This window comes from Nipponia nippon, unplaced genomic scaffold, assembly GCF_047370975.1.
Source record: "Nipponia nippon isolate SJK-2023a ecotype South Korea unplaced genomic scaffold, ASM4737097v1 scaffold_5, whole genome shotgun sequence".
Classification (NCBI taxonomy): domain Eukaryota; kingdom Metazoa; phylum Chordata; class Aves; order Pelecaniformes; family Threskiornithidae; genus Nipponia; species Nipponia nippon.
The window spans coordinates 40929335-40953961 of record NW_028262369.1 but is presented as its reverse complement, the minus strand read 5'-3'; the positions used below and the strand labels follow the sequence as shown (position 1 = coordinate 40953961).

The 24627-nt window shown below is 38.7% G+C and overlaps 1 protein-coding gene across 9 annotated transcripts in view; it reads left to right on the top strand.

Moving 5' to 3' along the window:
• DPYD (dihydropyrimidine dehydrogenase) overlaps positions 1-24627 on the top strand; it is a 362954-nt gene that overhangs the window by 267349 nt on the left and 70978 nt on the right. For all 9 annotated transcript variants that reach the window (XM_087733357.1, XM_087733360.1, XM_087733362.1 and 6 more), the window contains 2 exons: positions 460-580; positions 1052-1171. In XM_087733357.1, the coding sequence (XP_087589483.1) occupies positions 460-580; positions 1052-1171 (241 nt within the window). The remainder of the gene's footprint in view (positions 1-459; positions 581-1051; positions 1172-24627) is intronic.

Here is a 24627-nt window from a genome sequence, read left to right as displayed (position 1 = left end):
CCTCGACTCATCCTTGTTGTTCTGATCAAGGCATCATCAGCAAATGCTTCAGGTTCACATTATTTTATAGGATACTGGTTATTTTCAGTATACCTTACACAGAGTGAGTCATTAAAACTGAAAAGTAATTTTTAGAATAAATGGGTAAAGAAAGTCTCTGTCATCCAAAATGATATTTTCCCCTCTCTGAGAAGGGAACGTTTTGTGATATCTTTGTCTTTTGGAAAAAAGAAAAAAAGGCAAAATTTCCTTTTCTCATGAACTAACCTTTCTGTAATGGATTTGCAGTTACTCGGTGTGTCTGAAATAAGTTAACTAATGAGATGAGGTTCAGTCCTGATGTGTAATTTCACAGAATTGCAGTATAGCACTTATAGCAAAGTTTTCTATTTCCTTGATATACCTTTTGTTCATATTACTTTTAATTATGTTCTATATTTATCTGACCTATTTGAACAGGATCCAGAGCTGGTACGGAACATCTGTCGCTGGGTTAGACAAGCTGTTCAGATTCCTTTCTTTGCCAAGCTGACCCCAAATGTCACTGATATTGTGAATATTGCTATGGCGGCGCAGGAAGGTAACCGATTCCAGTGCACAAGCTGTGCAGATTTGCTAATTTGCTGGATGGGGGAAGATAGGGGAGTTGCTGGAATAATAACAAATAACAACAGAAACTAATAAGAAAATAGTTTATTTGACGTATTTAGAATAAGCACAGTGATTAAAGGCTTCCTAATTTTGTCCATGCTTCTAGAATATAGCAATATATGAAGAGAACTATATTAGACTGTTAACAATAAATCATACATGTTTGTGTTTGTCTGCACCCTCCTATTTCTATCATATTTATACATTTACTGTACCACTGTAAATTCCCCTATTCCTACGTTTAGTAGTGAAAATGGTGTGTGTGTCCAGCTTTCTGTCTTCAGCTGTTTATTTGAATTTCTAGTTACTTCACAGTTTCACAGTTTTTCTGTTGTATTTTTTCCTCTCTTGTTCTAATACACATGATTTAACAAAAAGTGACTGACCTTTTCTTTCACAGGTGGTGCAGATGGTGTTACAGCCACCAACACTGTGTCAGGACTGATGGGACTGAAAGCAGACAGCACACCTTGGCCAGCCGTTGGTGGAGGACTGAGGACCACATATGGTGGCATGTCAGGTAGGTGTTGCCCTTTTTGATGCATGGTACTTCCTTGGAGGCTTTCAAAACATCAGGAGGTCCTTGTAGTGGGCTAAAATATCATGTCTGCAGTCACACCGAGTCCTTAAAGCTCACTGCTGGTCAATGTTTCTAATAGTCATGACAGATGGAACAGATTAAGTGTGAAGGCTCTTGGGTTGCCCTTTCCTGAATGGTAAAGCGCTGCATCAGAATACTGTGATAGGGTCACTGGAGAGGGAAGGAAATCTCTTCTCTCGTGACCCTCGCTTTTCCTCAAATTTTTCATTCTGTCACAATTGTCAGGCCCCACGTTAGACAGAGGCTAATGAAAGGGCATCGCAGGGGGAAATATCAACAATCCAAATGCAGTGTATGTTTCATAGCCCAAACTCCAGCCTTCCTCCCTCCTTCCCTCCCTCTGCACCTCTTCCACAGAGGTTATTTCCTCCTTTTCCCGCTGCGGTAAAAATGATAGACTGTATTAGGCAAACATATGCATTTTTTGCTAGCATATTCCTTGAGATATACAAGAATATCTTGTGTAGGCCATATTTCCTGCTTCACAGTTTAATTTTGAAACCAGCAGCAAAACTTTTACACTCCAGTTCAGTGCCTGCGCACACTAATGTATTAATCTATTGACCCTGTGCACTCTGTTGCTGTGACAACATGAACTTGGCCTTGCAAAGACAATACTGTGAGCTTCTTGACTTTACTGGTATGGAGATTAGTCTCCTTGGTGATAGAGGTAGCAGTAAATATACATAACAGAAGTAATAGCATCCTCCTGATTGAGTCAAACACTTTTTTATCAGACCCGCCTCCTACCTCACCCCAAAAACATAATCAGAGGAGACAAGACAGGCAAAAAATGCTTTATTTTATGTGACTGTGTTATCCTTAGAGAACTGTAAGAAATGTAGCAGAAGATACCTTTTAAACAAACTTTGATTCAGACAAGTGTATTCAGTGGAAAATTGCCTTATTGCCTTAGATAACTACATGGAATTGGGAATTTTTTGAGAACGCTGAAAAGCAAGGAAGAGATAACAATCAGAAAAAATTGTTATGCCTATTGCATAATGATTATTTCACAGTGACAGTCCAATAAGATGTTATATTTTAATATTATGCAAAATGGGAGGAAGAGGGGAACAAGAAGAGAACAGCTACAGCCCATTTCAATTTCTCTAGCGTGCCATGTTGACAGGAAAAGAATAAAGGAGGTCACAGTGGGTGCTGTGCATTAAAAATTAATAAAAGAACTATTGCAGTAGTATTTTATATAAGTAACACCATTCACATTTTCTCATTTAAGTTGCAATTTCTGAATATTCCTTCCTACCATAAGTCTGTCTAATAAAATCTATAAAATGACTGCATTATGAAAAGTGTGTCTCTTATGTCACAAATTTAAAACATGTATGTAGCGTAAATTACAGTGGCACCTGGATGCTCAGCTGTAAGGGAGGACTTACCAGCATTTCTGTGGTTTATAATTCTGTTCTAAATGTGACCTGAGGAAAAGTTTCTTTTATTTTTTATATATGTTTGCGTGTGTAAGTATAAAAATGCATTTATTTTCCTGAAGTTTTACATGTATCAGAGGAGATAGGTAATGTCACTTTAGGATGCACCATTACCTATGACGCAAATCTGGTTATTTAAAAAAATATGAAAACCACTAGAAGTGCTGCCAATTTATTATGTTTTGAAAGAGCATATTGTTGCAGACAAATATATAAAGGTTTCTTGCTGATAATTGACATCACTAGGTCCTAATCCCACAACTCATTGCTCAAAAGAAAGCCACAGAGCCAATAAAGTCAATAGGCTCTGCAACACATTGCAATACTTTCTGCTCAGCGATCAGGGTATAGCAGTATACAGATTTACAAAAGCAGAAAAGCAATTTTAAATCAAGAGAGCTAGCATGCTTACAAGAAGACAAAAAATGGGAGAGCGTGTTGTCTTGTCAGAGCAAGGGGCAGGGTGGCCGTACTTCTGAGGTCTGTTCCCGGCTGTGCCAGGACTCAGCCACGTGGCCTGCAGCCAGACACTTGACCTTTCTGTGCTTTATTTCTCCTGTCTGTGAAATGGCAGTAACACCACTTACATGCCTACAGGCTTGTTGGGAAGTGCTCTGTGGTCCTGGCATAAAAGTCGCTTTGCAGTGTAAAGTATTGTTTTTCTATTTTGATTTGCCTAAACTACTTGTTCTATTTTATTATCTGATAGAGTCAGTAAGATTTTGTTGCTTTTTCAAATAATTCCTGTCAAGAAAGAATTAATTTTTTAAGTGAAAGTCAGTGCTGTTATAGAAGCAATAATTCTGGTCCATTTTCGGTGTATTTTACCAAAGCACAGCTGGTTTATCATGTTCTCTAGTGTACAAACCTAGAGCAGATACAGGGCATAGCCAAGCTGTATCTCGCTCACTGGGTTTTTTCCAGTTGCACAGATTTTAGTTCTTTTCTGGACTAGAAATGGCGCTCGCTTGGCGCAGAGGTACCGTAAGCGTGGCAGGAATCTCTGCCTCGCGGAGTGCTGGTGAGGTCTGGAATGTACCTCAGCCCGAAGCTGGTGACCCTTGGCATCACCCAGCCAGTGAGGAATTGCTTGCAATGGAGTATATCTGGAATGCTGGGTTAAACTCGGTTTTAGATCAGTCTGGGCTTGCTTGTCTGTTTTCCCCTTCTCTTTACACGTAAATCATAGGAAATTCTCCCTGTCTTCAGTAGCGTTGCCTGCTAGTATAGGGGTTGCTCTGTCTGAAAGGGTGTTTTTGCAGAAAAGCAGAAGCTGCTGTGCTGAGGGTCCACCAGCAGCAGCAGGGACACGTTCCTCCCTTGATGTCACGTAGCGAAACATGCTCTGTCCTCTGCACTCTGTGTTTCCATTCACTCCCCTGAGAGCTGAAGGAGCCTCGTGCCTCAGTGGAGTCGTTCTCTTAAAGGACAGCTGTTCCTCAACGGTTTATAAATTCGCTATGTCCACGCATTTCTTAATACAGTGCGGGTTGCCTTCTCCAGGTGAGTGCAAACTCACTCCACTGAGTTTGATGAAGGTTTCCGTCGAAGAGCAAATAATGAAAGTATGTTAATGCCCTGTCCTAGCAGCAGCCTGACATTTTGACTTACAGTCTTCCCTGTCCTCCACTGTTCAAAAATGTGCTCCTACATGGCCACGTACTGAAGAAAGGTTTTCTGTAAACGACTTCCTCTTGGCCTCCTCTTTCCTCCGCTTCTCGTCTGCCTCGTGCGGAAGCAGCCATACGCAGGAGGGTTGCCATTTGTTTTTCCAGAAAAAAAGAGACATTTAAAAGGGAATTTCTTTTTAATTCCTTTTTTATTACTAAATGACAGGTAGTTTCCTATGGCTTGTCTAAAATAGATTAAAATAATTTTTAAAAAGTGTTATTAACATCGTTGCCAGCTCCTGAGATATTTTGAGAACAAACTTGTGTCTCTGTTTTTTTAAAACATTTTTAGAAAAATCTTGCAAAGAAGGAGAGACGTAATGAGATAACTTTAAAACTCCCATTTAGCTTTCAGTTGTCACAGTCACTGTTTTCTTCCCAGCCAGTGCTCGGGCAGTGACCTTCCTGTTTTGATCTAATTTGATCAGCCTGAAAATTGCTAAGCTATAAGAGGCGTTGCTGTTTCCTCCTTGCTACCCTCCTGTTTGTTGGGTGATTTTGACAGGGAAGGATCCCAGTATCCCAGGTGGGTGTTTGACCACTAGACTGTAGGATTAGTCTCTCTCTCTTCTCCACTTCCCTGCAAATATTGAATTATTAATACAAAGTGAAACAGCTCTCACAGGATACACACTCATACTAGCACAGCCTGCTGACCTGCACACAAGCCTGACTTGGGAGAGCCAGGTTTAAATCCCAGGTGTGAGCCTGGGTCCCAGCTGGGTCCCCAGGATTCCAAGTTTACCTTCTGACTATTGAGTGTTGTAAAATCTCTCTGTTTTTTTTCACCACCTACTTCTGTCCTGGTGCCAAAAAATGTTTGCAGGAAAAATTTCACTTTAATTTTGACAAATTGATGTTTTCTAACTAAAATTCATTTCTAATTGGCACCACGGAGCCTCAGCTGAGCCCAAGGGCTATGGTAGCCGTATGGATTTTTGTGGCCCTATTACATGAGAGGACATTGTGCTTAGAGGATCCCAGTCTTCATCCATTTTTTATAAGTTTCCAGGAATTGCCCGTTACTCAAAAAGTGGAAATGTCCTAATGAAGCCTCCAAAATGTGGTTACGGAAATAAGCCCTTGTGATGAAAGAAAAATGCTAAAATTAAGATATATCTTCCCAAACTGTATAACTATCATATATGTTTGCAGGATTAGAGACGTAGTTTTATTTCCATTAAGGGGCTTTTAGAATTGACCCAGCAGTATTTCAGGTTTGAGAATACAGAATATATGAGATTTTACCCCGAGTTCTTCCAATACGCATGCAATGCAGGGTATTTGTTTCTTAAAAAGAAGCTAATGCTGGTTTTTTTAATCCTCACAAAGAATAATGACCTCTGGCTCTGAAAGATATGTTTTGGTCTGTATAAGTATAAATTCTTTTGAAAATGTGTATTTTATAGGTACTAGAATAAGATGCCAGGTTTCCCAGAGAAATGGTAATATACTGTCAGCAGCTACACGCTTCCCTACGATTTGTTTCCTTTAAAAGTATTTTAAAATTTAAAAAAAAAGAACAAAGTTTTTTCATGAGCTTCATACTGTGCTTCCATATTCCAGATGTGTTTTATAAAGCGCAGCACATTGCAGCACAATAGGGTATCCATGGCAGGCAAAATAGAGCAGAGCTTCTGTTTCAATTTCCATGTCTTCTTGTTCTTTGTCATCTGTTTATTTCTTTGTTTTTGTCTGGAAGCCGGATCCTTAGGGGATAAATTTATAAAACCATACACTGGACTTAGCAAAAATCTTAGTTTAAAAGCAAATCTCTCTACGGTGCGCTCACTATGTAACCTTTTAATGCTTTGTTGCAAAAATATCGCAGTATTTTACAGCGGTAGTTCAAACACCTCATGTCTATGTGCTGTTATTCCTTTGTTCAGTTATTACATTCTGTAGTATTGTGGCATTATTTGCACAAATATATTGTACAGCATGTTTGAGTACATATGTTTGTATGTTTTCCAGAACACGAGAGATTCAGAAAGTTGTGTGTTATAACTTCATAGCTGACCACAAGGGATGTCAGAAAGAATATACCTAGATAGCAAATTCAGTCATTAAATGTGGGAATGTATAATTGTTGGAAACCAGCAGAGGCAGTTAATTTTAGTTACTATTGAGGTAAGTTAGCGGAGCTGTCTCTTTTTACAAAAAACCACTGTCAGACAGCAATTGTGACTTTTAAGGTAACACTTTGCGGGTGTTATTTCAATAAATTAAAATGTATACATTATATGAGTAATTGACATTATTAATAGGGGCATATATTCTAATCTGAAATGTATGAATTATATTGAAAGAGGAAAAGCTGAAGTTATAATAATAAGGGCTGCCTTTTAATTTTAATTTGGTGACACATCGTTAAAAGAAAAGTGAAAAAAAAACCAAGAGCATTCACTTTCCTAATCACAGTTCTCTCAGTGACTGTGCAGTGTGGATTTTGGTCAATAGAAATGAATGAAAAGCTGCCCATCACTGGAAACAAAACAAAATGTATGTATGCATAGGCACTTCTGTTTAGTATAAATATTTACCGAGAGTTAAAGACTATTTACATTGACATATATTTATAAAACTGTGGATGGGAGTAAAAAACAAATATATGCCATAGTACAATTTTAATTTTGTTTTATTCTTTCTGTTAAATGTAGCTCAGCCATTAAAAGCCCTTATTTGCATATATTATGTGAGGATTCACAGAGAGTCCTCTGTTTTCCGTGGTGTCCTTGCAGCAGTCTGATTTCTCTTAGTGTTCTGCCGTCACTGGTCTGTGCAGGAGAGATCAGAGCCCTAATAATAGATTTTTGACAGGGAGCTCGCCTGCTACCTGCCCTACACAAATCCTCACTGTTCATGTTTGCTTCATGGCAACAAAGCAGACAGAAGGAAAATGCCAAGTGCTGAGTTTGAGGTACAGCCCTGCCATAGCTTGACATTTCAGCAGAATAGCAGTTTATGAGATGCATAATTTTTCATCTGGGACTCAGCTGCCATTTTCATAGAAGCTTGCAGCTCATCGACTGACTGGAAGTAGGGCAAAGGTTTACAGCATAGATCAAGGTCTACATCCTTCCCATAGCTATTTAAAAATAAGTATTATTCTCAGATAAGGTCAGAGAACTAAGCATATTTTTTCCACTTTTAATATTTTTAAGCCAATTTCTTTCCCACAAAGAAAACGCTTTACACTTTTAGCACAGGTGCCGTTTGTAGTTGATTAAAAATGATCATAATTGATTTCATTCACCAAAAGATTAAACGAGTTCTGGAAAAAGAATGAAGCATGAGTCTTTACACACAGCATTTGAACAAAGCTGTGTTTTCTCCTCCTCTTACTTTGGAAAAAGCTCATTCCGAGCTTGAAATGAATGAAAAGTCTTTACTCTTGAAGTGTAATTGGTTTGTGTTTTATTATTGTTACAGATTGAATTTAAATTTTCACATTCATGCACATGTACTAGGGAAACAAATGCAGTGTAGGTACATGTAAGTGGGTGTTTAATTTAGAATTATACATCTCTGTGAGCTTCAGTAACAGTTCAGCATGTCACAGCCTCATATAGAACAATGGTACAGTACATTGGATTAATTAAAGAAGCCTTGCAGAGAACTGAATTCTCAGTATGTCAAGATTTCAATTTTATGTTAAATATTTTCTAAAGGCCAGACCCTTAAATCTCAGGGGCTGTACCAAGCAGTGAGCTGTGAATTTAACCATGGGCTAACTGCTAATGATAAGGAAAAGAGTCCAAGTTGAGGCAGCTGTAATACAGTCATTGGATTAGGCTATCAATCACTCGGTTCCCTGAGGAACAGGCAAAGACGACAAAACAGTGAAAAGGGAAATTAGGAAGGGAGGGCATGACTAGAATGAGATTCTTCACCAAATGTATCTGTTAGTTGGCTGAATCCCCCAAGCATCAGACGGAAATGTCCAGCGTTGCTCTCAGACTAAAAGCCAAGTATTTGTTCCAAAACTCCTAGAAAACCATCAAATCATCGTTAACTGTTGCTGGTCTGTACAAGGTTTTAGAAATGCAATCGGCTTTATTCTCCTCTTTTAATAGCCTGTAATTAGATTGATCTCTAAACTAGTGTTGTTGAAAACTCTGGATTTACTGTTTACATCAAAGCTCATATAGAATATGTCCAGTTGAAAGAATTCATTTCCCAGATGAGTGGGTTTTTTTAATAAACAGATAACTGTTAAGCTATCAAGTCTTGCTGATTGGCTACCAAAGGCTAATGTCAGAAGGTGATTCAGATAAAATCATAAACTCTACTCAGACACAATATGGTAAAAATAAGAGAGAATGACTGTGGCCTAGCTTGCTCAAGCACGGGTGAAAGAACATGCGGTTTTAGTCTGGGTGCAGGTAGATAAAATGGGAAATCAGTTCATACGATGGTATGGATTAACATAATTAAGTAAAGAGTGCTCTTATGGTTAGCAACTTAGAGACATAATCTGATTAACAAAGAATGGAAATGAACAGAGAAAGTAAAAGAGAAGTCAAAGCATGTTACAGCAGGCTGGTGGAGCAGAGTCTTGTATTTAATCTTGGTTACAGTAGAGGTGAATGCAGACTATGATCTGATAAGGAGGTGTAAGTCAGTCAGGAACAGAAAATTTCTCCTTCCAGTAATATCAGCAAGATTGAACCCATTGGTGTTGTCTTTGCCAGCATAAGTTGATTGTCTTTCCATGTCTGTCAGGTCTAGGGGGGACGGTGTCTCTTTCTCTTATGATCACCTCTTCCAATTTTAAGCAAACGCGTACAAAAAAATCTCTCAGAATATTTCTGTGTCGTATCTTTTGGAGATTATTGTGTTGAAAACTGATGTATTTCTATCATAAAAAACTTACTACAATTCATTTTGGAGGTCATTTAAATATAACTGCTTTAAGTATCTTATGAATTATTTATTTGAAAAATACATGGCATTTAAGTACTTTTCAGTTTATTCTAGCACAGGAATTAAAATACTATCCAGAATTTCAAGTAGACATTAATTAAAATAATAAAAATCGAGAAAAGCCCTGGTGAAGCCTACTGCTAGATTTGTTTCCCATTAAGTCTCAGTGGCTCTCTCAATCTGGTCTTGCTCACCTTTCTCCCCTGATAATCACAATGAAGTCAAAAGGTCTTTTGACTTCCAAGCACAGCTTGAACGAGAACTAGAGACTGTGATGGCATGCGGTATAACTCTCCGGTCTTTCATACAATTGAAAGGCTACTACTCACCACAAAAGTGTGTCTAAACTGTGAGAACTGTGTGCCTTATGATATCCCAGCAGCTGCTCAGTGACTGGGTAGAAGGGTCACTCTGGCTTGCCAACCGGTCTCTGGCAATCGCACAAGTTGGAGTTGGGCTTAGCTTTCTGCTCTCAGTGTTGCAGGCAATGCAGAGTACATTTTGTACGGAAGCAGTAATTCTAACTGGTTAAGCGTATGGTCATGGGCAGGAGCACAGAGAAGATAATTTCAGGTGGTAGTGTTTAAATTGGCCTGGAGGTCTGCAAAGCTTTGTTGCAGCGTTAGGTGCATGATGGATTCAAACTTGAATACAGGTTATGAGAGTCTAGGGAGCTTCAATATAGAAGGCAGAGGAAAGACCTGACAAAGAAAATAGGGTCCAAATTCATGTGAATACACATCAGTGTTACAAGCTCCCTGCTGTTGATTGTGCAGGGCCCATAATTATCTTTTCTTCTGACTTGTTATTCCATACCTGAATCAACAGCAGGGTTTGTGATACAGGTGGTACTTGAGAGTGATCAATGAGGCAACTGTCTTCTGTGGAAATTATAAACTGTATCTGTCACTCACAGAGCAGAAGTTCTAATTGTAATTCCCCCAAAAAAGCAAGAATCTGGCAGAGTTTGTAAACAATTCTGATTAACAGTTGTATCAGCAGAGGTTAAAACCCCTGAGTAGTGACCTAGTGTGTCTTAAGCATGTTCATTTTTTTTCCATATCTTACTTTGCATATTGATTTGCTCTAGTCACCAAGTGGCATATACTGGTTGTAGACCCCATCTGTATTCAGTGGAGGACATATTCTCATCTTACCTGAAAAATAAACATGTTTCTACATTTATGCAAAAAAACAAAAAAACAAAAAATTGTGATACATTTAACATCAAAATATGAGCTAACAAATAGAAAAATGACTTCTTATTTAACATTTGTTAGCATGGAGCTTCCTCCTGTTCTTTCTTCTCTCTGTGGGACAGCTCTGCTTGCAGGATAGTCCAGCTGACTACTGTCTTCCGCTGTCAGTCTGGGGATGCTGCCACTGCTGAGAGTACACCCCAACTTCTGTGTTGCGTGCTAGCTCCTCCACCTGGTTAAGTAGCTTCGGTAGCCTCAGTGGCTTAGGCATCTCTGTGAGGATGTTGGGGCTCCCACCATTCTCGCTACCTACAAAACACTGGATTGATGTGGTTTAGAAATGGGTCAGGAAGCGGCTTGAAGGCTTCACGGTTCCACAAAACTGTGCTTGCTGAGGTTAATCCAGTTGCAGGATATTTTGACAATCAGATACAGGGGTTTAGCAAAAAAAAAAGAAATAATCCTTGAACAACTTGAAACCCAGGGCATTGCTTTACATCCAGCAGCACAAAAAGGACATACTTCCTCAGTTATTGCTGCTGTCCTGCTTCCATGTAGGAGCAGCCTTTGAAAGTTCTACCACTGGTTAGCTATGATTTATGATGAACTCACCACAGTGAATACATCTTTATTCACCTAAATCCTGCTAACATTCTGTATTTTTTAGTATCCTACTTGAATGATGAATAAATCCTAATGCCAACTTCGCACATAAAATACAGAACACAAAATATAGCAGATTTGTTTAACTGCGTAGATCCTGGGTTTGTATTTCACTGGGCATCACATCGTCCCTGATAAGTTATTGCCAGAAGCATTTATAAAAGTATTTCACAACCATCGGAACATTTTTTTTTTACCTTTCAAAAGAATGCAACTAATATATAGTAGTCAGCTAAGGGGTCTGCATTTTAATGTGTCTTTTCATGCAAGCAGGCCATTGTATCGAACGAGCTATAGAGGTATCCTACTCACGCACACGATACACAAACGTATCCTACAGAATCTTTTAGGAAACCTGCTGTAGTAATTTGGTTTTCCAATTTATGATCAATTTGCAATTTCTACATTGCCAGGTAATTGCAAATATCTTCTCTATTAACATGCACTGTATAACCATCTTTACTAAGTCCTGTTTAAATCCCAAAAGACGCTCATAGCCAGGGATTGAGCCACCATTATTTGGGTTAAGTGAGAGCCGAGTGAGAACTGTTGAGAGCAGTGTCCCACTGTTTCAGAATGAGAAATCCATTGCGCAGCTGTGGCAGCTATCTAGAGAGGATGTTTTTAATGACATGACATCTGTCCATAAAATGTATGGTACCACACCTGACTCAGCACTGAGGTAAAGCGAATGCTGCGAAGAATTTTGTTACAGGCAGCTCAAAATGAGGAGAAAGCTGTGGATTTTTTTGCAAGCAGGCATGCCAATGAAGACATGGTTAACTGTGTTATGGTTGTGTCTGCCTATTTATACATGTTTCGTGGCCCTATTGAGTGACCTATTGGTTTTCAAAAGTATGTATGATTACTCCAGTTCACATTTTGGCTGGTCTGAGCTTGTCTTACTCCCTGTCAGTTATTGCTGTGCTTACACTGTTAATGCCACGTCAGCTGCTTGCCTATTGAATACACCAGCTTTGGCAGTATTTTCCCCAATTTTTGGATATATGCCCACTCAAGAGCTGCTTAAATTTTAATAGGGAGTACTCAGAGAAATCTTCTCATTCTAGGCCCTGATAAATTCTGTGCATCAGGAGCACTTGCAGAGAAGGTATTGCCAGACAAGGGTTTTAAGAATCGGTTGCTTTCTCTTATAAATTGAGGAGCTTCTTCAGAACTTGTTGAAGGTGTGATTTGAAGAATTCAGACCTCTAAGGAGGATCTGGTGGCAACTTATTTTCCCTAAGAAATGTTTTGAAAACGCCTGCTACGTGGAACAATCTGGTTTATTGAAATAACGAAGAGATTGCTTGCATCTTTGTTGTTCATAAAAACACATTAGAGGATCAGTCCTTGGCAGCTATCCAGAGAGGAGGTAAACCCTGCTAGAGGGAGAGAAGTCACCCCGAGTCTTCCTCCATCTTGTTGAGAGGCATTTTAGGAAGGGGCTCCCTCCTGCAGGGGGCTGGTACACAGATTTCTTTCCCATGTCTTTATTTTTCTTTTCTTTCAGGTGTGCTATTTTATAGCTCTGAGAACATCCCCTGCTTACTGTTAAAGTCAGATAGTGTGGGGTGGTAAAAGGGTCTTCAAAAATAAAAGAAAACTGTCACTCTTCCAAACTTGGGCTTCTTCCAGGGCTGTCTCCAATGTCCTTTGCTATTTCACTCTGTTTCTCATAAGTAAGATTCACTGAGGCAAAGGTTTGCCAGGCAGAGAAGGCAGGCAGTAGTGGTGCTCTCTTCTGCTTACGCTACCTGCATTGCCTTCCTGAGCTGCCGTTCCTACCAGGACACTTCTGTTTCTGAGAGCCCTTCCAGGCTGTCCCCAAAGAGGCCGAGGTCTTGCTAAGACACAGCTGGTGGTAGGCACTCTCAGTTCATATCAGGGCATTCTCAGAGGTGGATTCCTTTCTCGTTCCATTGACTGCATCAGAAATTTGAGGTAAGTATATTCCTAATTTAGGTACCTCTGTCAAATGCCTAAGATAGTGTGTGCCTACATTTTGTGATGAAATTCTGGTGGTTAGGCAAGTAAATGATTCTTTTTTTTCTGATGCAGGTGTAGACTTTTTTTGAAAACACAGATGTATCTGATATTAACCCAGTCCATTTTCTAATCTGATATCACAGGAGAAAGTGATATTTGTATGCTTGACATTAAAATATCTTCCAATCAGTTAATGTAAAGCATCTGGTGTTTTTCTGTATTTTAATAAGCCCTAATAACAGCACTGCAATCCCTTAATGCTGTTTCTCATATTCTTGTTACAGTAGGTATATGGCACACATTTTCTGGTTTAAAAAGCTAAAAACAAATTTCAGCAATTTAATCTCAGTGTTAGAAAAAGGATCACAGCAGCTGCTATAGTATTTTGTATTTAAACTAGTTTTTGTAAAGACTCGTGACATGCTCCCTGGGAGCTAAATATTGACAAGCATGCTCTGGCAAGTAAGATCAAGCTTGGTGAGTTAACACAGCTCAAGTCTCTGCATTGACACTGTAACCCAAGTCTGAAAACTATTATCCTACTCCATTTATTTTGGCTTTATAGGTGATACTGTCCACTTGAATTAGGGATTTCTGCTGTATTTTTAATACTGTAACTGTGGATTCATATTTGATTTAGGACCACAGTACATATAAGGTTGCTTGTACATCTGTGTTTGATGACATCTTCAGTAATGTATTGCGTATAGAATCACAAATGACAGCATAAAACCTTCATGACTTCAAACCTTTGAAATAGAAGTAAACATTGACTGTAAAATAATTTTAAGTTCACATCTATCTTTTATGCTGTAGAACACACCATGTCCTAAAACTGTGAGTCTGTGAAGGCTGTTGATCAAAAGTGAAGCTTGGACATGTATTTGTTATGGGATAAAATTTAGGAGATTAATTTTCATTTGTGTTTTGTAAGTAAAAAGAAAAATCCACGTTTTTTTCTAATTGTAAGGGCACCATGTTTATAATGCTTATAGTTTACTTTTTGAATTTCTGAATAAAGAACTTAAGCGTATTTGGGCTTCTAGTAAATTTGGCATATACACTAAACTGATTACCAGATGCATTGTGCAACATATGGCATTGTACAGTCTTTGTGTGCTTCATAGTATTTTCTTAAATTACCAGCATTTGTTTTGATTCCAAAAATGCACTTGTCTCGGCTCTCTAGCGCTTTGGACTTAAATGCTGGCTTTTCAGTGCTGAACAGATGTGTCAGAGTTTCACATGGAACATTTATGCTTTTGTAAGTCTTCCTCTTTGAGCTTTCCACACACAGTATTATGTCAGCGATAGCTCATGCAAATGGGATCTCTTCGTTTTCATATGTACATTGATTGCTTAAAATAACCTTCTGAATTCCTAGTAATTCTGTGTGACCAAGAAGAACAAGTAAGCAACTCAGTTTTGCCCAAAGATACTACCCGCAGTGTGAATCAATTCTTTAAGATACATTTTATTTTAGATTAGAGAAAAACAGGAAGGAGGGAGAACATAATTCCTTTATGGGTGACAGCAACAGTCAACAACAGTCCTGTATGATTCTATGAACAGCCCTGTTCCCATGCTTGAGGCTGTGGTTTGAGTGGGCATAAAGCTTCATCCATGAAAATGCACAGAATAAGGTACCCAGGACATTAGTATGTAATTAATATGTAATTAGGATGTTAAAAGGCATCCTTCAAATTACCAGCGGTTTTAGAGAAAAGGGCAGTGTGACACCCGGGGACAAGGGGCTCGTGACCAGGAGGGCTGACTGCTGCCTCTTCTGCTCAGGTGGATTGCTTTCTTCACACACAGATTTCCAGGCCTCCCCTTGCACCCTTTCTCTTCTGTGAGATAAAAATATTATACCTTTGTATAGCATTTGGGTATCCTCTCCTAGAAGGCACTGCGCAAATGCCAGATATTGCTGGTATGTGTTTAGCAGCAGCAGTGTGTGTTCTGATCAGTATTTTAAAATCAACAGACACTTTGTGGGCCTCTGGCTTTCTGTTAATTGGCCTTTACTTTGGTCACTGAAGACCAGTGAACGCAGTTTAGGAGTTGTGTTGCTATCATTTTTCTTCAGTGGAAGCCGAGGGGATGAGTAAGTACATAAATTAAGTCCCTTACCCTCTGAGCTGCCCTCATTGGATAACAATTAAAATGATCTGACAGAGCAATGCACTAAATTCCCTCGCATCCCCTTATGTTGCTCTGAACACATCAAACAAATGAGTATTTAGGCCTATTAATGCTGTTATTTTTTTATTAATGCAGAAAGCAGAGTAATGATACAGGTGTATAATTTCATCTTGAAATCGGCATTGAGTTGTGTGGCTGGTCACAAGCAGGACTGATATAACCATGTTTTAATTACCAACCCTCAGTAATATATCCAGAGCTAGTAAAGGCCTCAGCAAATAAGGTTTGTGCTTCCTTTGTGCCACACATAGTTTACACAGCACGGACATGCTATTATTTTGCTTTCCATTAAGGCATTAACTCTTCAGCCTGCTGTACACTCTCAGCTAAAGAAATGGCGGTAAACTTCCTGTAGTTGTGAAGGTTATTAAAAAGAAGGAACAGATGAAAAAGCCTTTCTTTAAAATTGTCATCCATGTGTGCAAGCCAAGGTCTCAGCTACAGCCAAGGTATCAACTCTCTGTTGGAGTGGGGGGGTCCTTTTTTGGAAAATTAAGTATTGTCATGTAAATTTCATTACAAAAATACCGAAGGGTAAGGAACTAAATATTTAGAAATGTATGTACCTAGTTATAAAACTGTACTTATAAGAAAGTGTTCTTGTGTAACAAGCACTGCACGTCTGTCATATAGTGTTTTAATGTCTTCAGTAGTTATTAGCCAAGTATTTCCATTATTACCATTCTGTGAGTAACTGCCATTCTTGAAACTGATTGATGTTTAGGAATAAAGCACTTTTATTACATGTTGCCAGCTTCTGAGGGCCAATCTTATAACCTACAGTGCCTTCAAAGGAGTGATGATACCTCCTCTTTCTGGAACTAATCACATCTGAAGAAAGTGAAAGGGTAAAAACATTTTTTTTTTCTGGAGAACTTTCATTGCGTTGTACACTATTCTGCTACAAAATGATTATAGTGTTTTATCTGCCAAAGGTGACACTAGGGGAAGATAACTTTACAGGAAGAGAGATGTTTGAGTATGGGCAACTAGCACTGTGCAGTGGCTTGGCTTGAGGCAGTGAATTTATTTGTGGGTTGATGAAACTGTGGTCTCAATTTTTCATTGTCTGGGTGCAAAAGAGACTTCTGACAGGGTCTGCTGCTTGCAAAGTCCTCGCTAACATTTCATTAGTTTAATTTGTGAGTTTGTGCTCTGTCTAGACCAGCACACAGATCTGCAATTTCAGGGAAGAAAAAGTACAAGTAAAAGAAAAGAGAACCCCCCGCCAAGAGTTTATCTTCTTAAGGCCATGCTGTCTTGCTAGGGCCTAGGCAATCTGTAATCATGCTTTGAGAGTTTTTCAAAGGAGGAAAGCTGTAAGAAAACATTGCAGGCAAGTTAGTGGTAAATATTGCTCAGAGGGGAGTCATAGTTTGTGGAGCTTTTGTGCATATTTTGTGCATTATTTAAATTTCTTCATCCTCGTCCTGCCTCTGTCCCTTAGAGACTGACCTCTAAAGACATAGTGCCCTCCGGCTCCAGCAGGAACTACCAGAGAATGGGAGCTTCTTGTGCTTTCCTCCCAAAATAAGGCAGAGAAAGAAGCTGATGCTAGTTTAACAGTGGCATATAATGTAATGTCAGAGCAAGTTCAGATGCTGGCACTAATTTAAGTGCACCAACATGAAGCTTGCAATGACTATATTTGTACTTTAGAGACCACCTAAAGTTGGAAAGCTTCTGCTCCAAAAATCCTTCAGGTTCTGTATTAAAATAAAGAAAGCAAGTCTTGGGAGCTGAAGAATCCTCCCAAGAAACTATTTTCAGCAGGATAGAGTGGGAACCCAGCTGTTCTCTCCTAACTCATAATTTGATCACCAAATTATATGTGGTCCTGCAAAAATCACATCCCTTCCAGCCTTCAGCCTTGTATGAACATCTCTAGTTTTTGCTCTTGCTCACATGAGTCTCTGTCTGCCCAGATCCCTTTGTGTCGAACTCCAAACTTGCAAAGTGAAATTGTCAAAAGCCCCCATATTTTGCTTCTTTTCCCAGCCCTACCCTGGTAGCAGCAGCTTGCTTTCCAAATATCTCAACAGACTCTGGTATGGCCCTTCTTCTTTCCAAATGCCCACCAGCTTACAGACACATGCAGATCCCCATGAACAGTCAAGGTAGGTAGTTTCCATTTATTGCTGGGAGAAAAAAAAGTGTCAAATAACTTCCTACTCATCCTATGGCAAGCAGATGAGTAGGGCTGTGTGCTTCAACTACCTTAGGTATAGCTATCAGTTCTCCTACTCTTGGTTGTGTGAGTCTTGAAAAACGGAAAGTGTTGAAATAAATGGCTATGATACACATAGTGTTGAAATAAACATTTATTTTAACACATTGTATGTGATGAGCCATTTATTTTAACACTTTTCACTTGAAGTGTTGAAATAACAGGTTTTATCAGGGGACGTGTCATCCACTGTTTTATGTATATGTGAATATGGAAATGTATCTACTGAGTGTGCGTGTATATATACTCACACAGATTATATGGATATGTAATAATAATATGGTAGATGTGTGTGTAGACACGCACACTATTGCACAGGCAAATACAGTGTTTTCTGCTGAAATTGAGTCATTTGTTTCACAAAATTTTGTGTTCATGCCATCGTATTTTTAATATATTTTATGTATCTATAAATAGATCTAAATATATCCGTACATAAAATTGTACATTACTAGATAGTAGCAACTGGATGAGATAGATAAATAGAGAGATAGACAAAATAAAATAGATAAACCTCAAAATAAGATAAGAATGATCCTGAGTTATGTAAAGGGAGAATGAAATACGTCATCTGAGCTTTCTAGGTACCTAGATCTGGTTTCTTTAGTTTGCTGTACTTTCATAAGCTCTGCTTCCTTTTCTGTAATGGACTTCTTGGACAAGTGGTGATTAAACAGTACAAGGTATGCTTCAGGTTTTGTAAATAACCTGAAAAGTTGTTGTACTGCATTTTTCTGTAATGCTTTTATTTTTAAATGCACTGTAGGAGCCTCAGTGCCCTGCTCAGCAGCCAGTCACCACTCTTCCAGTGTGCCCTTAGATATATACTAAATTGCCTTTGTGTGGTTAGAATTATGTATGCGCTAAAGTGCAGGCACAGGCACATAGACACACGCGTACATCCCGCTTTCTGGCACCGGGGTCATGTTGACCATAGTAGTTGTTGTTGTTAAGGAGGTTAAAACCAGCTCAAACAAAGGTAGCGCTGCCTTTGAGGCTGACAGAGGCAAGGCTGCCTTTGAACAAATCTGTAAGCTTCTGGGTAAATAGCCACAGACACTTCTACTAGGCTTTGAGTTAAACACATCTGCCTTTGCACCGAAATAAATGGGCAGCGAGACCTGCCGTGTGTTGAAGTGAAGCACTCGCATCTTTCGGGGGGAAGGATTGCCCAGCAGAGTTTGGCAGGAACTCATTTGTCCCTCCGCGATGGCTGCAATGGTCTTGTCCGGTAACTGTGGGCAATATTTCTTAGATGGGCTGTCCCTTGGCTTCCGTGCTGGTCTAATTCTCATGTCTTTTTCCTTGTGTATGTTGGGAGCATACCTCAGTTATTAGCACTACTTTTATTATTTCATCATTACTGTTGTAATTTTATTTGTTTTATTTTATTAGTACTACCACTCTCGGTAAAAGGCAAGTGTTGTCCTGGCCCAGCGGAGGAGTGCAGTGCAAAAGGTGCCAGACCTCCTTCAGCAGCGCGCTGTGCTCAGCTCCGCGGCACCAAATCAGGTGGCTCAGACTCTAAGTCACAGTGGGGAGCAATCGCAAAGCAGTCAGGAAAAAGAAAGGGCCTACGAAGCCAACCGAAGAACATGTAAAGCACGGTGTGAGACAATTTCCAGCTTCAAGTCAAACCAAAGTAGAAAGCATGAATGAAATTAAATAATGAACACCTGATAAACTGCAACAGAAAATGCTTTGCTAGGTTTCATGCAGATCGCCAGAAGTATCGATTTTTAGTGGCTCTGTAGTTTTCAGTGAGAGAATGGCTTTGTTAGAAAATGTTTAACCAGCTCTTGCAGCAATCACAAAACAATTTTTATCTGTCCTCTTGATTTTTCCTACTGAAGTTTGATATGAGTGAAAATTCCCTCAGGTCTTCCTGGATAAATAATATTTACAGATAAGAAAAATTTACTTTTTCCCCTCTCTCTTTCTCTGATTCTAACCTTTTTAATTGAGAGAAGTCTCTGATGACTTCTAAACATTTATTGAATGAGAACTCTGGTGATTTTATGAACTTTCAGCTGAAAGAGCATAAATAATCATTAGTATCAATTCAAAAACGGTAAAAATGAATCCTGAAAAGGACACTGATTTTTCTCTGTGTTTATGAAGGCTCCACCATTTTTTTCTATTCAGGTACAATTTTTTTCCAAAGGAAACATGAAACAAAATGATTGCTTCTTTTTTCCAGTCACAGGTTGGACTCAAACCCGTAGGTATCCAAAATAGAATCAAATGAGAAGTAAGCTTTGAAATAAAAAGGAAGGGGGAAATAAGTTTTGGAGAAAATATTAATACACCATCAGTTTATCAAACCATAAATGTCATAGATAGTCACAATATGCTAACAAAAACGAGTAGAATGCAGTCATTCGATACGGTTTCAAGAGCCAGCGATGGCAGAGCGACACAGAAATTGTTTCAAATCTGCAGAATCATTAACTGTATTCTGAAGTCTTGGGGTAAAGTCCTGACTTCACTGCAGTCAGCAGAACCTTCGCCTTTGATTTGGTAGTGTTGGCGCATCACCCTTCAAAAATTACCGATAAAATGAAACATTAGGTAGCCATTGCTTTGAAAATGTAGCCTAACTGTTGCAGAGACATCCCATAAAATGAATATTCCCTCAAATGCTCCATTTGGTAAATGAATAATTAAAAGTTTTGGTTGGAAATAGCCAGAGCCTGAGTAAATACTGCATTATTATTAGTAACTTTGGCAAATGGCTGTTAATGTGCGAGTAGTAATGGACTGAAGGACTGACCAGGCTGTGAAATAGATAGGGAACAGTGAAAAGAGTCTTCTCTGGATCCTGAGAAGTGTTGGGCTGTGCACCATTAAAGCTGTGGCAAGGTCCGTCTTGAAGTTGCTCTTTGGGCACTTCCTATATTTTTTAGTGCACTGAATATTGTGTGTCCCATTTAGGGACCTCGTAACAGCTGTGCATAGTCTTTCTCTCTAAACATGTCTATTCATTGGGTTTTCTTCTGCATATAAATGCATTCTCTGGCCATTTTGAAGGATGTGCCTGCTACACTGTTTCATTAAACTGCCGCGTTATCGGGTAATTGTTTAAACATAATGCCATAGCACTATCAAAAGGAAAGGTGAACTAATGGCATTTGCAAATGTCAGGGATTATCTTAACACTTTTATTATAGTTTATAAAAAGTAGGTTCAGGGCATTCCATGGCAATTATTTCCACAGAAATTGGTTATTTAAATAAATTGCTAATTATCTGGATATGACAGTATTGAAAACCCTGTTAATGAGTTATTTGATAAGTGTAGCTTATGGTGGCCACCTACAGGTGGGAGAGAGGAGGAACATATAGAATAATTGCAATCAGAAGGAATGCAATGCAAATGAATTGTGTATAACCTGCACATTTCCCTGGACTGTTTGCAAGTGCAGATGATATATATGTAAAGTACTTCGATCACCAGTACTAGGCAGCATACATGTTATGCAGAAAATGTCTTACCAAAGAATTGTGTTTTCTGTGGTTTTTTTCCTAATCCCCAAACTCTCTTATCTAGTTACTTCCCACTGCATTGGATTGATCATCTACAATGCCTGAACTTTCCCAGACCAATTCCCTTGTGTAATGCTTTTTCACCAAAGTCTTGTATTTGCTGTCATTGGCTTCTTTTGTCACTACCTTTATTAATTTTAACAGTCAGGGGGATAACAATGTCAGCTGTCTTCTGAGAATGTATTTACAGAGGGAGATGTTGCTTAGATTTTAGGGTTTTATTTTTTTTTAGCAGCACAGACCTTATCAGTAATTTATTAAACAAAAATAAGGTATCAGCTAATTTGTCTTTGTAATATTTAGGCTCTGTGGTTTAAATCTGATATTAAATTTGTAAAGAAGAACTGCAGTGTAATATAATATAATGCAAATTAAAAATTAATTTTACTGTACAATGCACAAAGTAGGGAGAATTATGACCCAAATTCGTTTTTATTCCATCTAGTAACCATAGATACAAAAATTTGCTTTTGAGTCATCTACTAACCAAAGGTATGAGAGTTTGCTTTCCTTTTAAATCTATTTCTTTTGTTGATAGAGTTTGATAAAGACGATTCAGACTGTTTCAAGATTCAGGCTCAGTATTATCAGTCTGAATTGATTCACCTCAGTTCTGTTGGCTGTTTTTTAATGGACCTGGATCATCTTTACCTAACGGCCCATTTAGAGCTGCTGCAAATATGTGTTAAAGACTTTAAACTACCACATTGGTGTAATATGTTGCAAGTGAGAATGTAGCCCAGTATTCAGGACTTCTGAGACTGCTTTTTTTCCCCATTGGTGGATCACTGGAATCAAGATGATCTGAACTGTTTCTGCTAGGAACTTCCAAAGCTACTGGGTTGCTTGAAGCTTAACGCCATGCTTCTTCTTGAAGAAGGCATTAAGTTTGGCTCTCAAGCCTCAATCTAGTGAATACTTTTGGTGCTTGACAGGATTGAGTCCTCCGGGGACTCCAAGGACTTATGAAGTTGTTATAAAACGTGTCTTCTGGCATCGGTAAGGGGTTTTTTTACTTCCTAAGGAAAAATAAACAATCAAACAAGTAAGTAGGTATAATACCTCTCATCAGTTTGTCACCAGTCTGCTATCCTCAGAGGGCAAGGGCAGCTCTGCCTACCTGCGCTGATCCGGGAGAGGCATTTGATTGACGTATGTTCTGCTTCTCCTTCATGTTATATTTTGCCTATTGCATTTCCTTGACTGCAGTCCCTGATAGTTACAAAAAATCTGTCTTTTTATTAAAAAAAAAAAAAAATAAAAGAAAACCAAAACTCTTTGTTTTAAGGCAAGAAAAAGGTCAGGGACTTTTGTATCATATAATTATTTCATTGTTTAAATCTTTCTATAATAGCAAGTATTTGTTCCATAATTAATGAGAGACTTGAAAGAGTAGTTTTCAACATAGAGTAGCATGTCATCTCCGCCGGGTATTTTTCCGTCTGTCTTTCATTTTCAAATCTCACTCCCCTGCTTGAGGCCTGGATAAATGGACTTTGTTTATTAAATCTCATTATTTTACAGCAAGGTAAATGATAGCCACATCTAGCATCTGGTAGCAGCTGTAATGCTACTATCAAGAGAGTACCATATCAGCAGTTTCCCCAGCTACGGGTGCTTAACTAGTGGAATTACAGGTCCCAACATGTCCAAGTATGTGGTAGATGTTTATTTGTTAGCATGTGAGCTGTCTTTCAAATGCATGCTGCATTTGGATCTCAGCTTCTTAAACACCATTGGATTTATCAGACAACATTCTGCAAATTCCCACTACTACTTACAGCTCTTTTAAAATTTGGCATTAAATCTCTTTTATTTCAACCTTTTAAAAACTCCTTCACCACAAATCTCTGTAATGGAATTTATTACCTTCCTGTGGCACTTATACGAAAATACAAGAAAATAGAGACTCTAGGTCAAATTCAATGCTCATTTGCTTTTTGTTATTATTTGCCTTTTTTTTTTTTTTAATAGCTTGCCATCACTATTGGTGTATTCTTTCTTTTTTTTTTAGCTTTAATCTGGAAGGTTGTTTCACCATTTCATTAGGCAGTAGGATCTCTATCACAAGTAAATCACATTGTATTCCGGACCAGCAGCTTTTATTACAGAAGAGGAAGCTTCTGAACTCTTGATCAAGAAATGCAGGGGAGAATGGCTGCACTTTCTGATGTGCTTGTTCCGTATTCTGTAGACTAAAGAGAAAAATGCTGGGATGAGGAGTGACACCTCGGTCAACCCTCTGATTGTCATTAGAGCCATTTATTTACTCTCATCAGAAGCACTCCTGAAATGTTTTTAAATTCATTTGGGTGAATTATAGATGAATGGAATACTTTTGCAATCGTACCAATTTATCACTAATTTACTGATCACCAAATGTAAGTAATAACTCATATTATGAATATCAAGAGCAGGTAGTACTAAAAAGTACCTGTGTTCCATAATAAATTCTAAGTCTCATTGCCATCTCCGCTAGGCTTCATCAAATCATATGCTTGATTTCTTTGGGCTGAATGAAGGCCTTTCTGATTACCTATTGTACTGAAACCTTAAATAAACTGTCATTTGCTCCTTTTCCTCTACTGACCATTGTACAGAGACAGTCATTTAAGTGAAAAGGTGGCTAATTTAATCAGACTGAAGAAAGGAACAATTATATTCTGGAAATATTTTCTTGTGGAACTCTTTGCTACAAGATATCATTAAGGTCAAGGGTCTATAAGGCTTAAAAACTGATTGAATGCAAACTCTCAGAGTTACATTGGGGTTAAAAGAATATAAACCTTCATGCCTCCAGGCAGATGTCAGGTTTTAACTCATGCAGATCGGGAGAAATTTCTCTCTAGCCACATGATTTCAGAGTTACCAGTGTCTGTATTCACCTTTCTAAAAAATAACTACCTCATCACAGTGAGATTCTGGAGCAGCTGTGTCAGTGCCTGAAAGCGATATAGCAAGTCTGGTGCTTACCTGTAGCCTCAATTTCAAACACTGAATATCTGACGAATTTCACGAACATCAACTTTTTGATGAGACTATTTTCAATGGCTTTGGCTGGGTAGTGTATGTCTTGACATGTATGCCCTCTGAAAGGCTTTATAAAGAAATCTGTGAGACCAAACAGCATGGCTCCATTCTTCTTGTCTCAAGTCTTACCCTAAGACTGGGCCATCAATTCTGTCGTAATATTTGCTCTTTGGACACTAGCAGTCATCCTCTTTCAGAGAACCATTCTGTTCCTTTCAAATGCATTACAATCGATCTAGCTCAAATGATGGCAAATAGTCATTAGTGTCCTGTGGAAAGTTCCCGTTCAGCTCCAGCTCCTTTCTGTGATCTGTTCTGGCATGATCTTAGATTCTTTTAGGCAGTTTTGGTGAGATTTCTAATTTTTATGAACCAGGCTCTAGTTTTCACCAAAACACACTGATAGTGCATCTTGGGTTAGGCAGTCCATTTATGCAAATGAAAGTTTATATGCTGAAAACATTGTATCT